Genomic DNA, 17412 nt, shown 5'->3' on the forward strand with positions numbered 1-17412 from the left:
AGGAGACAGACAAGAAAATGAGAAAAGCAGAATGAGACAGCTCAAGATGAAAGCCATTGTCAAGTGCTGTTTATGAGGATGATGAGAATGAGAAGGCAATAGCAAGCAAAGACTGCACATAACAAAATGCTGTGATGCTGCTTTAAGGCAGGCAAGATTTACTCAAGTAAAAGAAGATTACATCCTTCAGGATGTCTGTGTCATAGCAATTAGCTAAAGCAAGATCCCAAAATTAACATAAAACATCACTTCATACTGCTGACAGTACCTAAGAACAGAGATGGAATTTCAAATAATGGGAAGCATTTTATACCAATTTTAACATGTGTATGTGTGTGTGTGTGTGTATATATATATATATATATACACACATATGTTTTACATATAAAGATATAAGACATTTTAATATTATATTAAAAAAAACTGTATTTATACTTCTCATATTTTATACTCCATCTAGTCCCATGATGTCAACATATGAAATCTCTCACTGAATAAATATCAGTGTATGACTACAAGAACTTTTTCCACTAAGAAACTTATAAGAAATGTTCCTTTAAAGAGTTTGCTTTGTAGTAAAAGTTCAAATTAGCAGTACTAAAATAGAATAAACCCACCAAAATACTACTGAAAGGAAATATTAAGAAAAATAATTTGATTTAGCTGGGGTAATGAACCAAACTGATTGCCTGAATTGTTTTCATGTAAAGAACTTTAATTTCTGTCAAGAATTAGCAGACATGCACATGCCTTGAGACTGGATTTGAGCAATTTAATGGGAGTTATTATCAGTTAAACACAACAAATCAAATTTTTTGTAACAATACAGGCAACAACAGATGTTAATACCATTGAAAAGAAGGCAAAGTTGTTTTATGGTGGTAGTGTTGATGGACACATCCTGAAATCCTCCACACTTAAAAAAAAACAAAGCCAGCACCACCACCAAAGCCAAAATTGGTTCAAACAACCTGTCTATGGCTGACCAGGATGAAGGGGTGTTACTAGGAAACATGCATATATTTAATGAGATTCCCTCCAGACAGCCTATCCAATGGCTAATGCCTAGATCCCTATTTTCCCTTGCTGCTGGAATCTGGAAAGGCAAGTCCATGAAGATCACAGCTACACTTCATCTGCTGGTACAGTCCCATGACATCATTCCCTTCCCACCTAATGCAGACCAGCACACACTAGATCCCTTGAGTAATTTGGATTAGATGTGCAGCCAGCTGAGTAACTATCCCACGAATTCTATCATCTCCTGTGCAGAGGCACACACCATCAGACCTTGTAGCCTCCCCAGCAGTTGTTACAGACTGCTGGGTCCCTTGGGTATGTACTTCCAGCTGTCCCAGAGTCATACAAGTATCTGGCCCAGTCTTATGAATGCTTTGGTGACTGATGCTAAAGCCCCTGTTTGCTGTCTAGGTTCAGCTCAGTATGTGCTAGCAGACAAATGATGCTATAGATGCCCTCACTTGGCCCAGCTGCTGGCATCACAGGCATACAGGTCCCTGTCACCCACAGTCTCCACTCTAGTTGTTGGCACCACAGGCAACACTGGCTACTGTGACCAATGGTATGACTCCACTGGTAGCAATGAGACCTCCATAAGCACATATGTACACAGAACAGAGAATCCCCTCATCCAAGAAAATAGCTAGAAATTAAATTTAATAAGACAGGGCAGCTGGCACTTAGGAGATCCAGGGCATCACCAAATAACTGCATGGACCAGAGACTAATCCCTTATCCCTCTAATTTCTTGTGCTTGTTCCTCCCCAGACGACCTACATTCCTGCCTTTGGTTCCTTCCATATATATTCACTATTGTTGTGGAAAAAATGACTGAGAGGGGATTTAATGAATACTTATCAGTAAGTATGCAAACTTTCAATGTGCTTGGGTTAGTTTACATTATTTATAAGTCAGTGCAGTGAGTTAAATAGAAAGCTGAGGAAATGAAAAAAACCAAAAGCTAACTAGAAGACCTAGCTAAGAAGACAGACTAAGTCCCTTGAAGACTCAGATTTGGCAGAGGTAGCCTTTGTCTCCACACTTCAGTCTGTACAGTCCTGGCTGTGGTAAAGCAACTTGACAGAACCACGAAAGATCAGCCTGCACGTGAAGTATGGACATGAGAGCAGAAGTGTGTAGTTATTGCAAGAGTAGCAAAACAGACTGAAAACTAGCCCAAACAATTGTATTCCTGGAGTAAAGAGAACACATCCTAGCAGAGGGGGGTTATTTTCATTTTAAAGTCATGATGTGTAAGAAGTGTGTAGGGGTGAGTGGGCATTTCTAGAGGCCCTACAGGAAAATATACTTAACTCCCTTAAAAATACAGATTTTATATTCTCATAGGGCAGAAGAGTACCATCTTCCCCTATCTTAAAGGCTTTTGGAATGGTAACAAATTTGATTTTTCCTATAGGTTCTGCTCAACTATGCTTTTTACAGTTTCAGTAACCATACATGCTAAGAGTTAAAAGGAGTACAGGAGGTGACAGTCCATGGTCTCCATGCAGGAAGAAAAGCTATTTCAGGACACAGCTGTATTAGATTTCACTTAAAAGGCAGTTCTAAAGAAGGTTGTCCAGTATGTGAGAACAAGGATTATAATTTCCAGTTTGAGAACAACTGGATAAGAGACAGGTAACTGTAAATTGTTTAGTTATGTTTCCTTGCAGTTGCTAATCACTGGATTAGCAACTGACTGCTCATTTTGTCAATTAACAATTGACAAATTGTCAATTGACACTGCTACATTTCTAGAGCAGCACTCTGACTTTTTTTTTGTCACATTATTAACTATGCTATTACAATGTTGTGAGTTAAGTACTTTAGTCTTCTGCTTCTTGTAAAAAAATCATCGGATTTTTGCTACTGGAAAGATGAGTGATATAATTTATAAACAAAAGGTTCATAATTGCTTTTTCTGGATGTAACAACATTGAAACACCGTTCTATGTAGCAAATTACTTTCTTTACTCACAAGTAAAATATTTTCAACACCACTTAAAGAAGCTGAGAGAAGTAACTTAGGCTTTTGCACTGAGGATCAGTCTGTCTTAAATAGCTAGTTAAGAACATTGCCATCATCCCTGATAGATCTCATTTGGTGGATCACCATTACAATGGCTATTCAAGCATCATACTAGAATCCTCAAAATAGTAATGGTCAACTTTAGTCATTATTCAGACTAGGAAAATAAATGGCAAAAAATAAATGGATTCTGCTCAGAACCAGACAGCTGGATGTTCAGAGAGTATTTTGATGTAATTTATAAATTCATCAGCAACTAAATTAACATCGAAATGGTAAAATAACTGTTGCTTACAAAGTTTATCAGCAAATACCATTTACTTCAATAAATCCCAGAACTGATGTAGTAACACATTTATTGATCACTTTACCAACTAAAAATACAATTTTATACAGTCAGTCAACAGCAGTAACGTACTTTATGAGAAGCTATGCCTTAACAAAATGGTGTTTAAAATATGGATTTCACTATAACTTGTCAAGCCAAGCTTTTACAGTGCTAATCAAAACAACTGCTGCACTTGAACTTTTCCCCTAAAACATCAACAATAATGTTGCAGACAAAGTAGCTTTTCCATTGTTAATGTGGGTTTAGAATTTAACAAGACAACTTCAAAAGGTTTAAAACACCCATAACATTGTCATTACTTTAACATTCACACAGATAAAGTGATACATTTAATACTTTCTAGCATTAATAAACAGTGTAAAAATATATTGCATATATATATATATATATATATAAATTTGTTTCCTTTTCCTGAAAAAACCTAGTACAAACTAGTAGTATATGATCCCCCCTTCAAGTTTCTTTTACTTGTTTTAGAGATTGAAGAGTAGTAGTTTTTTAAATTAACAGAAACAAAGACATGGAAATAGAGAATCACTGTTGTGCTCCCCCATAACCTCTTGTCATAGTTACTAAGCATATTAACCCCTTGGTAATGGTGGTTCTATTTTTGCTGACACCAGCTAGAATTTTGGAACTGGCTGCAGTGGGGATAAGATTTTGCCCAGTGTGCTTTGCACTGGATGGTGCCTGGCCCCCTTCATCAAGTGGTTAAAAATCTTTGCTTAGGACAGGTTTATCTACTATAGTTAAGATTTAGAAATGCTATGCTCAAGTTGTTCATTTGCAATAATGAAAAGAAGATTCAGTGTTAAATTAGTGAGAAAAAGTAAACTTGTAAGGTTAAATGATCATGTAAAGTTTTTTACCGTGTTGAAAATTTCACAGTGAACACAGTAGGCTAGTACAGCTGCATGTTAATGTTTGCAATGCCTGCAATTAGAAATATTGCAGGTAATTATTAGCACACAGCAGCTTCCTGGTTGATGAAAGACAAATGAAAATAATAACAAAAACTAGTAAGCTTCACCGGAGGTTTTTATCATAGTGTACAGTGCTCCAAGGAAGACTATGTCAAGACCTATCTCCATATCCCAACTGCTTAACTATTAAATTTTAATTAGTGCTCTAGGTAATCAAAGACAAAACAGTTTTGCCTCCACCCTTTATGATCAGGTCCTGACAGCATGCACACCCACATTTGTGCAAATGAAGAATCAAAACATCTAAATCAAATTAGAAATGGATGTTGGAACAGCATGGATTGATAAACAAGCTAGCAGAGGAATAATGTGGATAAATAAATGGTTCATGACTGAACAAAATCAACCTCATTCAAAAATTATACTTCTGTATAAATATATATTTCTCCTCTAATATTTAAATCTGTGAAACATAACACCTTGCTAAGAATAAACTTCAATATACTTATCCAACATTGACCATTTCTCTGCTTTACAGAATGTAAAGACAAATTACTTTGTATTACAAGCATTATACAAAAAAATTTCCCTGCTGCAAGAATTTGCCAAAGCTGATATATTCTGAACCCAGCACAAAGATAAAAACACACACACTTTTTTGCACCCTATAACTTGTTTTTGCGTATGATCTTACCTTTTCATACACTACAGTGCTAACAAAAGTAGTTTGCCAACACAATTTTATACAGGACATCAGTTTATAGGTTAACTGACTTTACACAAAGCCTTTGTAAAGATCTAGAACATGGTTAGCTTGACTATAACAGACATACAGAGCATTTCAATTGCATTAATATAACCCTATTTAACAGAGCCCAGGCTGCATTATTTCACATTATTTCATATTATTTTATTACTTTGTTTAAAAATAGCATTTGAGCAAATGCAAGCATACAGAAACTCATCTGATGTAAACTGGAACTTAAACTAATTCACTGCTGTGTGGATCCAGACTGACATTTTTTTCTTATTTTGTTGTTCATCTATAATATAGCTGGTGATCAAAATGCAAAGATGGATGAACTGAGTGTACTTTAAGGGCCATATTTTTAATTTAGTTAAGTGTAACTTTATTCATGTTTCTGATGTTTTCTGAAAAACGTGCAAAGTAGTAGAAAAATCTTGCATAACGATAACTGGAGGTAAGGGCAAATTATCATGAGCTTTATCTTTGAGACCATTCCAAGTGTTTACATCAAAATTCACTTTGTACAGTGCCATAAGCTTTACAGTAACTCACAAAAGAGATGCTGTGTAACTGTATTTGAAAATTAATTCATTGGCTAGTTAGCTGCAATGGAATATGATAGTAGCTTATAATTTTTCCAAATCAGGTTAGTCAGTTGGGTATTTCAATGTCAATTTCTAATTGCAAGGTTTAAAGAGAAAACCAAAAGTCTCTTCTGTAGTTTTGCCCTCATGTATATCCATGCCCCCAAGTAGTGCCTGTGTGCATGCACATGCGCATGTACATGAATACAAAAGAAAACTTCTTTTTTAAAAAATTGTTTCAGACAACCAGAACTGCAAATGTCTGCCAAGAATGCTCAGCCAAGAGACTGGATTTTTTCCCCTCTTATTTATAATCAGGCTTACTCTTGCCAAAGTCTACCTTGAGTGGATGATCAATTAGTTTGAATGAAATAAGTCAATTCAAATGTTTTCTAACAACCAAGTCAAGAGTTGTATCTTAAACTTGTTTTGAAATCCACCTTCTCAATAGGGTTTTTGAAGCAATATACCAAGGTTAATATACAAAGCATGAAAAATATACCGAATATAGTAAGAGATATTTCTCCCTGCAAAAATAAATTACTTGGACAATTAAGACACAGAGGTTCTATCTGCAATATTCATTTAGTTCCAGAAGCACTATTCTTAGCTGGGACATCATTCAAAGCATTGGTTTTGAGTTTAATGAGCAAACATGAATGCAACTACAGGTTTCTTAGTAGTTCTAAGATTCTGAAGACTTAAAAATAACAACCCTGACCATCATTTCCAGCTTATATTAAGTAAGCCAAATGAGCACTTTGGGGTTGCACAAAATGAGCAACTGAATGTTAAATATTTTATAGGCAAATACTCCAAATACAGGAGGTACATATGTATGAATCTGAGGTACTCCAGACTCTAAGGATTTCACACAAGTTTAAGAGCTGTCATTATGCTTCTGGTATTTAATTGTACACAGGTCTAAGACTTGAGTCCATAGGTGATGTATGATGTTCCCATCTCATTATACCACAGCTTTATACTTATGAATGGATGATGAACAACTGTGTGTTTACACAGTGAATGTCAAGTTGCTTTACAAAGCTGTGGCAAAGGAAAATATAGAGCCCATGCAGAGCATAGTTTTAAATGGTCTCCTAAGAGCACTCTGAGGAAAGCTTGCTTTCACCCTAACTCTCTCCTGCTTCTTCACCACAGAGAAACTCTTGTCACACTAAGTCTATGTTAGAATTGCTGAGGAGTGATTTCTCTCAGAACAGGGTAGACAGGTGAAACAGAAAAAGCCTCCTTTACCTTCATGCTATAAAAGGAGTATAACAATGTCCCCAGCCAGCCAAGCTGAACAGCACTGGCTGCAGGACTAGAGCTTGTCCCTAGTAAGATTTAGGTTTTTCAACAACATTTATACAGTTTAATTACTTAAGCTGGATCAAAAGAGCATGTGTACATACACACAAACCTACACAAGTCTTGTGCATTACATTACTTAATACCAACTAAGTGACAAGCCAAGAACATAATATTCACACTACAAACAACATACACAAAGGTGTAGTTATTTTGGCACACACGCGCAAGGCTGACAGTCAGTTAAGAGGACACATACCAGTGCAATGTTATATTTGCTCTATCATGAAGGTAAAAGGTTTGCTCTTGGCCAGTGCAGAGAATTCTTATTCACAGATGACAGGCAGGTGCCCCCAGAATACATGCATCCCTGAAGGCAGGGTTATGTTTTGACTATCATACATGCAGGCACAAAGAATTAAAATTCATTTCATAACTATGAAAAGCCTTAAGGAAAAAAACCTATCAATTACAACTTTGAAGTTTTGGTTTTGGAGGAATATACATGAGGATTTTCTCTACAGATGGTTACAGATGGCTGGGATACCTATCACTTGCAAGCCAAATCCATACTAGTCATTTGCCTTTTTCTGCCTAATTCCAGCTACCATAAAAAAAATTAATTGAGCCAATAGAGGGGGAATACAGATAACTGAAATGGTAATTTCTGAACAAAGCTTTGTATAATGCTAAAAAATTGTCAGACTTTTAAATTTAATTGTCAGAATTTTAAATTTACATAAGGTCAATAAAATACACACTTCAATTCAAAATATCTTTGAAAGACAATCTCTATGCTGATAAAAAACACAAGCTGTGACACATGAGTAGTTTTGAAATCTCCTTTTCCCTTCCCTAAATAAGAAGGAGGTAAGAAGTATTATAGGTTGAAAAAAATAGGGGTTAAATTTTGGCTGTAGTCTAATATTCAACATTTCCCTTGGGATTCCAAATATTTGACTACAATTAATTACAACTGTTCATATAGGACTCATGAACTGTGCATGTTTTTTAATGTCTGATTCTCAGTAATGCTATTGTGATAGCTTTGATAACCACAAAGAGCAGGACAATCACTTTTAGTTTTGATATTTCCATACTGATGGTTGTAAAACTCCCAGTGAAACTCTCAACTAAAGCTCATAGAGTGACTAAACAGAATTAGTAATCAAGCACTAGTAAGAAAATCCCATTTGACTGCTGCATATTTTACTTAAAATCATTATTTTTAGAAAATTATTTGTAATGACTATTCATTTGCCTCAGGAAGGATTTTCAGTTCTTGTCCTCAGTCTTGTAAAGGTTTTGATGGCGAGGTTAAGCTTCTGTAGACTTACAGGTAAGGACTGTGTACTGCCACAGTACTTAAGTACAATTTGAGTTTGTTCTTTAAGGCAGTTGTTTCTAAAAGCTATCTGAACTTTATGATCATATTTATTTTGGTAGCATCTACTGTAATAATGAAAGCAAAGATAACTAGGAACAATGGGGCTTGATAGAAGATGTCACATAAGACAGTGCTACATAGTGGAAGATGCTGAAAATCAGGCTGGAAATTTAGATGGAATGAATTGAGATACCCCCCAAAAAAGCGAACCTAACAATTAGGTTCCCATGTCCTTACTTCAGACATGACATGTAGTTACAGTCTGGAGCATGGTGCATTGGAAGAGAATATACCCTACAACACTCTAAGGGCTGAAAATCGGGCACCTCCTCACCTATCCCTTCCCGTCATCTTTGAGGTATAAGCTGTACTTGCTGTCCTGAGAGTTGAGAGAATAGCAGATGAGTAAGAAAATGTACTTTGCCTCATTCCCAAGCAGGCCTGAAACTTAAGAGCTAATAATCAAGCAAATATTTAGGCTTTTAATTTCCTACCAGTATCAGTGGAATAGTAAGGGCTTAAGTAGGTAGTGAACCCCTAATACACAGCTGCATAAGATGCTTTTATTCATAGCCATTATCTTTCACACCAAGCACAGTAAAAGAAAAAACCTTTACAAAGTACTATCTTCCCAGCAACAACTTTCCTTTGTAACTGTCACATCAGAATGACTTATTTTCATGTATCACTTTGAGGTTTAAAACTATCAGACTGTAGAAACAAAGAAGAAAAAAGAACTGTGTTCCTCAAAATAAAATACTGATATCTGAACCATCTTCTCAGGTTCTGATCCCAAGTTTACTCTGCCATTGAAAGAATTTCAAAGTTTGCATCAGGTCCAAATAAAGTGCTTTGGTTCATGGCAGGGACTTTATACTGCACAAACAATGCAAAGTAAACTCTGGCAGAACCTCACCTCGCTACATCAGCCTCTTGTAGCTCAATTTCTAGACAGTGTCAACTTGCTTCTGTCCGCACTCTCAATTCCCTTGCATGCCTTCTGAGTGTGCTGATCTCTCTCACTTTGAACTAACAACTTAAAACATAATTATATCTTAAAATCTTCCTAACCAATCACTCCTCCTGTATGGAAACATTCTGGCATTACAGACACTGTATTTGGGTATCTATGAAAACCTGTCCTTTGTGTACCTAAAAGAATCACTAATGTGCCAGACAAGGCAGATAACTAGCAACAAACAAACACCCAGGTCAACAGTGTGCTCTTGGACTCTGCATTAGGCTCTACTTCACTCTTTAGTGAGGCTGGGTCCAGAACTTTTCAATTACCAGTGAGTTAACAGGCAAGTCTTAAAGTCAAAAGGAAAAACAGGGACACTGATTTTGCCTGTAACTCAGCTGAAGGATCCATCAAGGGTTGTAGGCTCAGCCTTTTTATTCATTAAAAAAACAGGACTACCCTGGAGCCACCTTCAGGTGCACAGGCACCAGTGACAAAGAAGGTTCTTTACATTTAGACAGTTTACTACCATACCAGAATCATTTAGCCACTGTTGGTATCAAGTATCCTATTTCCTGCTCTGGAGTGTGACATGTCCCCAGTGCAACACAGAACTGGGTAACCTTCACTCTTCAAGAACACTGAGTAACTCTTGGAAAGGGTTCACAAAGCTAAACACTTTGCATCCTGAGCATCTTTACATACATCTAAAATCTTTCAAGGTAACCAAAGCCATCCATGGGAAAAATTATTTAAATCTTTACAAGAGCATGTGGTGTGTTTTGGCAAACTTCCATCTTGTTTAAAAACAAACATCAAAATAAATTACAAACAAACAAAAGGATGTCCATGTCCACAAAGAAGCTCTTGTCTTTTGTTTGCTATTGTTGTTTTGGTTTTAGGCTGATGTACGGGCTCAAAGGGCCACTGAGGGCAAATCTACAAGACAGACTACCACACAATGTCAGCAGAACAAAACATGAACAGTTTAAGGGCTGAAAACCAGTGCTTCCTTTCCATACACTGGCCAAATACAGACTGTTCACCTGCATGGCACATGACAGCACACACTGCTCACCTACATTTATGTACTCTGAGTGGGATGTTTTTATGGCTGGGGGAAGAGCAATAAATCTATTAACCTTTAGTCAGAGTTCAACATGAAAATCAGAGCACAAGCTCCTTTTGAAAGGAAGCAAGGCAGAACTGCAAAGAGCTGGTTTTGAATACTGAACATCCTATCTTTCATAACTAATTTAGAGAATCAGAGTAATACATCAAGGTACTTGTTCAGCTCTTGCAGAAAATTGGAATGGCCTTTTCACTCCTTTTCAACCAATATGAAAAAAAAGAGTTATTTTTATACCAATTAATTTATTTTGTCATTCTGGACCCCAGCTAGGTCATACTCAGCTGCCTGTACCTTAAACCTGTGGGACTGGGAACATTGGAAAGCCACTCCCAGAAGTGCTATTACTCCCAAGTTTGGCAGCAAGAGTGAATAGAGAATTAAATCCCTTGACTTCAAATGAATCTGTCATAAAATGTAGCCCAGTCATAATGGTTTGGGGTTTTTTTGGGGGTAAATTGCACCAAATTACATTGATATTAATTGTAAATGTCCTTACTCCAAGGGGCCATAAGCTTTTCTTACATACGTTAGAGTTTAAAGGGACTATGTGCCAACATATGTGCAGAATAACGTTCCTTTAATAGCAATCTGATTGGCAGTGTTTAGTCATAAACAATATTTTAAAGCATTATTAGCTTAATTCCCCCTTCACTTCCAATGTGAGGCAGTGCAAATTTGAAAACAGACTGTGAAAATCCTTAACTAGACTTTCTTAGTCTTGTTCCTCACCTCTCAGGTTAGTACAATAGCTCCATCCAAATCCAGCCAGTCAGAACCATGCTACAGTACACACAAGAACAAGCACAAAGTATAGACAGGAGGAAAGTAAGGGCTGGTATTTTCCAACTCTTTCTGTTGACATAAAATACTTTAGAGTCTATATTGTCCTAGAAATAGCTTTTTTTTCAGTTTTTCCATGAGTGGTATACAATAATCACAGGCTAGAACCTAGTATATTACTACCACTTACTTCTCAATAGTATATTGTTGAATGTTTTAAGAAAAGTGCTAGATCCCATGTAAGACATTTAAAAAAAACCCCTAAAACAGTAGTCAAATGAAACTGTGTAAGTAATGGGATATTCTTCAGAAAGACTGCTACAAAAGATCCGCTTTTCAAGAAGTTCTCTTTGACATCATCAGGGCAACTGAACATCAGGAATGTTTGAGATATTTTGCTTGAATTGACGAAGTGTGGTATAACTGCTCTTGACTTTGGCTTTGTTGTTTGTTGGTTTGGGTTTTTTTTTTCCTAAAGCTCAACAAAATGATGTATTTTTTATACCTACATATTCATTTATTTTTGCCAATATATGCATGAGGAATGTAATGAAGTGGCATTGTGCTGCAAGTAGCTCAGCAGATGTTGAAATCAGTTCCAGTTCCTGAAGACAACTTCTTGACAACATAGTCTCAACATTCACAATAACCAAAACATGTGGGATTCATAACATCATCCTTACAAATATATACTCTATTCCCCTCTGTGTTGTAAACCCTCAGCCTTACTTGTTTCCTTGTACTTTATGATCGTATGTGCCTGCATGCTTATAACCAGATACATATCCTGAGTTATCCACCAGATCTTCTCGGCCAGCTCTGCCTTTTCCTTTCCCACTGGCATCAAACCTCTCTTTGTGAGAACCCGTGAATTTTGAAGTATCTGTAAGGCGTGAAACAGTTGGAGATGCAACAGTTTTCTATAGGAAGAAAAAAAGAAACAAAACAAAAAGACACATCAGAAATCAGCTAGTCTTAATACAGATACTTTATGCTACTAAGATTTAAATCTTTGCTAATGACAGAGACTATGCAAATACCTACTCATTGCCAGTAATAGAATACAAAAGATGTTTGTCTCTTGCCATCGCATACAATGACAATAATAATATAGCAGAAAAGGAAATAGCACAAATTATGTCAAAACCCTTTCTTTAGAAGAGACTGTCAGTATGAGATACTTCTGATTAATAATCAAGTTCTAAGCACCAAAGACATGAAGAAGTTGTATCTTGACTTCACATTTTGAACCATGTTCAAAATCCATTATGTCAGCATGAAAGCATAAAAGCCTGGCTCCACCAATATAGAACAACTATTTCAATACAACAATAATTCATTGCTTCAAAAGACAATTTCATTCTAAACTCTAGGATTTGTGAGAGAAGTAACAAACTGGAAGGACTGAAAGTTATTTCTAATGTTAGCAAATCAGCATTCTATGAAATGGCACTGAGAAAAGACTCCTTCCACTGAGGTATATCAGGTTCCTCAAAAATCAGTTTTGTTGTCATTGAGACCAAATAAAAGTGACTACAGAAACAGAAAAAAACCCCAACATTTCACATAACAATATAGAAGCATGATAACCTGTGTAATTGGACTAGGAGTAGCCTCTGATCCTTAAATTTGTGTTTTAAAATCAGGAGAATCAAAAAACACGAGACATGAGCTAAAATGAACAAAGAATGTTAAAATCTGGGCATCCTTTATATGTGCACCACTTGTCACTATCTGAAAGAAAATGACTACTGGAGCATTCATTTCTCAAAGAATTGCTAAATGATCTTTGGGGACTTCGGTCTTGCAGTTTTAAGATTACTATTTGTAGAAGTGGTTATTTTTCTATACTGAAAAAATAGGTATCAAGACAATTCTTATGAAGAAGTATTGGCTTAATATATACAGTTTACTGGTAGCACCTTATAACCAGGAAAACTCCAAATGCAAGACAAGGGCAATATATTCAATATGGAATTAATTAAACTTAAAACATACTTGCTTTCCTTGTATTTAAAAACCGCTACTTTATGGAAAATCAGTTTTATCTGCACGTGCATACACTCTCTACTGTCACATCCACAGCGAAGTCTCAAACTCTAGTTGACTGCCTTTACCAAATTCATTCTCAGGACAGACTACACCTTCACAAATTCTGAAATCTGTAGTGGTAAATTTAATGACTATTTGAAAAAGGAAGACTACAGCTTCTGCTCCTCTATTTCAAAGGTGTGGCATTAAATGTATGAAATTTTCCCCAATACATAACCTACAATAAAAACATATGAGAATTTTTGTACAGTAACATATTTAGTAACATACATATTAAAACTTGTGTGAGAGGATGGAAATGCACACATATTAACATGCAAGAAGAAACAGTAAAACGAGGATTAATAGAATGGCTCATGTCAATAATGAAGGATGTTCTCAGAAAGCTATTCCCAGTGGTAAACTTGAGAAACATGGTGTTTATATCAAGACCCCTGCATTCTGATAAGACCACAACACACACGACTTATAAGGTCCATCTTTACAACAATATGATAGGAGCATGCCACACAAGCCCTTCCTTTTCCTATTAACCTGTAGGGAAAGCAGCAACATGTTTCAAACCAACAAAGAAAACTGAGGATGGGCAACAGCTTGGCAGGTTAAAAAATATGATCTTTTTTCCCCAAGAAACAATTAAGCAAAACCTAAAAAAACCCTAAAACCTAAAACCTTGTGTTCCCAGTACAAGGATCAGCACTTATCCAGAGCAAGGACAACAGTGATCCCACATTCAGTCATCTTCCAGCCCAAGACGGACCACACGGTTTCCCGCATCACAGGAATCATAACGTGTGAAATGAACATTAAAGGCAGTAGCTGCAAGGTGAACATTTTTTCTCAAATTGTTTTTTCCTGAGTAAGAACCGCAGCCTGTTTTCATTTCCTTCTTAGTGTAGTTCATTTCAGTTTTCTAAGGGCTGATAATACATTTCTGTAACTAATTCAAATTCTTGAAAATAATGGGGGGAGAAAGCTGACCATCCTTCTTAAGTGAAGAAAAATGTAAGAAGAAATATCGCATAGAGCACAAAAGGCTGGATGAGAACAGTTTCCACATTAGCAAATCACTACTCTCCCTTCTTTTTCACAATGATTCACATACAAATGATTCTGCCTTATCATATAGCAATTCTGCTTGAACTGTTCACTTCAGTTTTAATAATGTCTCTAGTTACATTATTCTAAAGGTAATACATTCCTTGGGGCCAGCCTCCTCCCTTTTTTTTCTGTGAGACCATAGAAGCCTTCATTTTCCATCTCTTATTTTCACATACAGTTAACCACAAAGTTTGCATATTGCAGAAGGTGCCTGTGAACTTCAATTTTTTTGTTACTTTTAAAAACTTTCTGTTAGGAATAGTTTTACTTAGCACATCAGAACCAAACATAATTATTTAGTGTTCCAAATTGAGCTTATTAATTTTTTTGTGCACTTTTTCTTAGCAATTCAGTATTTTTCCTCACTTTGTGTTAATGTCTACAAAGAAGTGCTGCTAAGACAGCAAGGGGCTTGGAGCATGTGACATACATGGAAAAGATGACAGGAATGTGTTTATCAAGACTCAGAATAAAAAAGGGAGAGACAAATCTTATTCCTGTCCTCAACAGAGTGGTTATATTACAAACAGAGACAGTTCAGAAGTAAACAATAATGGGCATGATTTGAAAGATATGGAATTCCAGCTAGACACATGAGAACTTTTCACCACTGTGGCTGGTGAAGCATTGAAAGAATGGGGGAGTCTCTGTCCCTGAGGATTATCAAAACTTAAAATTACTAAGTCACAGAACAATTTAGGTTGGAAAAAACCTTTGAATACGAGTCTTTATGTAGCATAAAGACCTGCTCACAGCAAGGCTCAAAAAAGCTTACACAGAAACTTGTCCAGTCAAGTCCTGAACACCTCCAAATTTCCACAACCTCCATGTGCAACTTAATCCAGTGTTTGACCACACTGCAGGTAAGTAAACAAAACAAAACAATCCAATATATTATCCGAATTCTATATTAAAAATAGTCCAATTTCTATCTGTCTGAAACAGCCCTCATACCAAAGACAGGAAGTGAAAGCTGTAGTCTTAAACTCTGGAAACCTTAACAAACAAAGATTAACAAATCTTCCCTACACTTTTCTCGAGAAAGACATCTCTGCAAACTTCTGCAGATTTTACCAGCTACCAGAAGATAACTAATGAATCTAGGAGCAGTTTACAGAGCAAGCAACACAATCAATTTCATTATTTTCAAGAATTTGAATTAGTTACAGAAATGTATTATCAGCCCTTAAGGAACTGAAATGAACTACAGTAAAAAGGAAATGAAAACACAGAAGTCAAAAACATGTATTTTGTCTACCTTTGCACAAAAGTATCTAGCAGTTTGCTGAAGGAAAATATATCCACTGAAAGCTCTGCAGCTGCACTGGCTTGGCAGACCCCATAAAATTAAATTTTGTGTCAAAAGGCTTGAAGCATCATATGATGCCAGTGCCACAATCATGAAAATAAGGCAACAGTGTGAGACTGGAAGATTTCGCACACTTTCAGGTCTTTTCCTTCCAGGACAAAGTTGAGGCAAAGAAGAGGAAGGGCAACTCAGTGCTGCCAAGGCAGCGTTCCTCATTTTCTGTCAGCACACGTTACCATCCCTTCTCCAAAGCTCACGGTTCAAAACCCAAGCAAATGCCACAAAAGCTTTGCACCTGGCACAGTGCAAAGGCTCCACGAGCAGGGCACTGCAGCACCACACTCTTGCAGCTGCACGGGCCTCACTTCTGCAGCACCACAGCCCTGGCAAGCTTGCGGGAACTCTGTGCTGGGCAGCTCTGCACACAGCGTAGCACCAGGCCCAAAAGCTTCTCCACAACCAGTTCCTGGGAAGGAAGAGCACCGAGAAAACCTTCTGGACTTCAGGAATATAAAATATTCAAAATATTTAGAATATTGAGTGCCCTGGCTTGCACAATGAACTCCTGCCTCCACTCAAACAACTTTGCCTCAAGGTATTTTCCACCGCTTCCCATCACTGACAAAAATTCCAGTTGCGTTTTAAGCTGCTGCACAGCTTAGGCAGAAAATTAATGATGCAAAACCCTGCAGTAGGGCTTTCTGGTTGGTCTTCTTTCCTGAATTAAAAACGTCCAGACAATACAGAAACAACCCCTGCCTGCCTGAGGGACTGACTCTGTCTTTTCAGCAATCACTGCTGGGAATGCCTGCACTGCCAAAAACAATGGGCACAGGCAGGAGGTGAGCTGCTCTTGTTACTCCTCACCACAAGGGTACAACACCTTAACCACAGTACTCCTGCCTACACTGCCAGCTGCAGTCAGCTTTCCTCGCTGAAACTCAGGGCTTTCCTACATTTGCTCCTTCAACCATAAAACTTCACCATCCAACAGAACATCTTCCTCGAAAAAGTTGCCATGGAGATTTCTTTAGCCAATTAAAATGTTCTGAGAGCCTGCAGAATCAGCACCAACATCCATAGGCTCAGCAAGGTTTTGAAAATTATTGATCTGCTGGTAATATCCACAACCTTTGTAAAAATGAGAAACAAAAAATGACTGTGACACGGAAAAAAAAGTTTCAAAGGGAAAGTCTGTCCTTTTTGAGGGGGACGATTGTATCAGAACTCCCTACCAAATTTATATCTACTTTTTTTTTTAAATTCATGGGAATACATGCACTTGCATTAAAACTCTGCAGAAAGTCAGACAGAGAGATCAAGCTTCAAAAAAAATTTGGATTTCACTCATGTTCCTTCAGTTTAGCATGCACACAGACGCACCCACATAGAAGAAAATGATAAGCAACTCCACTTTAGTAATGCCAGAAAGTAACACCATTTTATCTAATCCTGGTGAGGACTTTCAATGGAGTGGTTCCCAGTAATGCTGCTCTGGTGATATAGCACTGCAAGTCCTAGTTTTATATACAGCACCTAAACCTTCCCACTAACTATGAGTCCAGCAAGAGCTAGAGCCAAAGACATGAAAAAGGTGCCTTATATATGACATCACTTCCAGCAACAAACTCATATTTATCTGTCAAATCTGCCTGACCCAGGTCTAGCTCCATCAAGAGAAGACCATGTAATGTCAAGCTATAAGGGCAGATCAGGTGTTGCCCAC

At 37.1% G+C, this 17412-nt stretch overlaps 1 protein-coding gene across 9 annotated transcripts in view; it reads right to left on the reverse strand.

The window, feature by feature from the left end:
- TPPP (tubulin polymerization promoting protein) overlaps positions 1–17412 on the reverse strand; it is an 81183-nt gene that overhangs the window by 16158 nt on the left and 47613 nt on the right. For 8 of the 9 annotated variants that reach the window (XR_009276822.1, XM_058831278.1, XM_058831277.1 and 5 more), the window contains exon 4: positions 11954–12144. Coding sequence is in view for 8 of the 9 variants with exons in the window: in XM_058831278.1 (XP_058687261.1) it covers positions 11954–12144 (191 nt within the window). In the remaining variant the exon portion in view is untranslated. Of the gene's footprint in view, positions 1–11173; positions 11225–11953; positions 12145–17412 lie in introns of all 9 variants that reach the window. The other variant, XM_058831280.1, reaches the window with a different exon arrangement.

The sequence above is a fragment of the Poecile atricapillus genome, chromosome 2 (genome assembly GCF_030490865.1).
Source record: "Poecile atricapillus isolate bPoeAtr1 chromosome 2, bPoeAtr1.hap1, whole genome shotgun sequence".
Lineage (NCBI taxonomy): Eukaryota > Metazoa > Chordata > Aves > Passeriformes > Paridae > Poecile > Poecile atricapillus.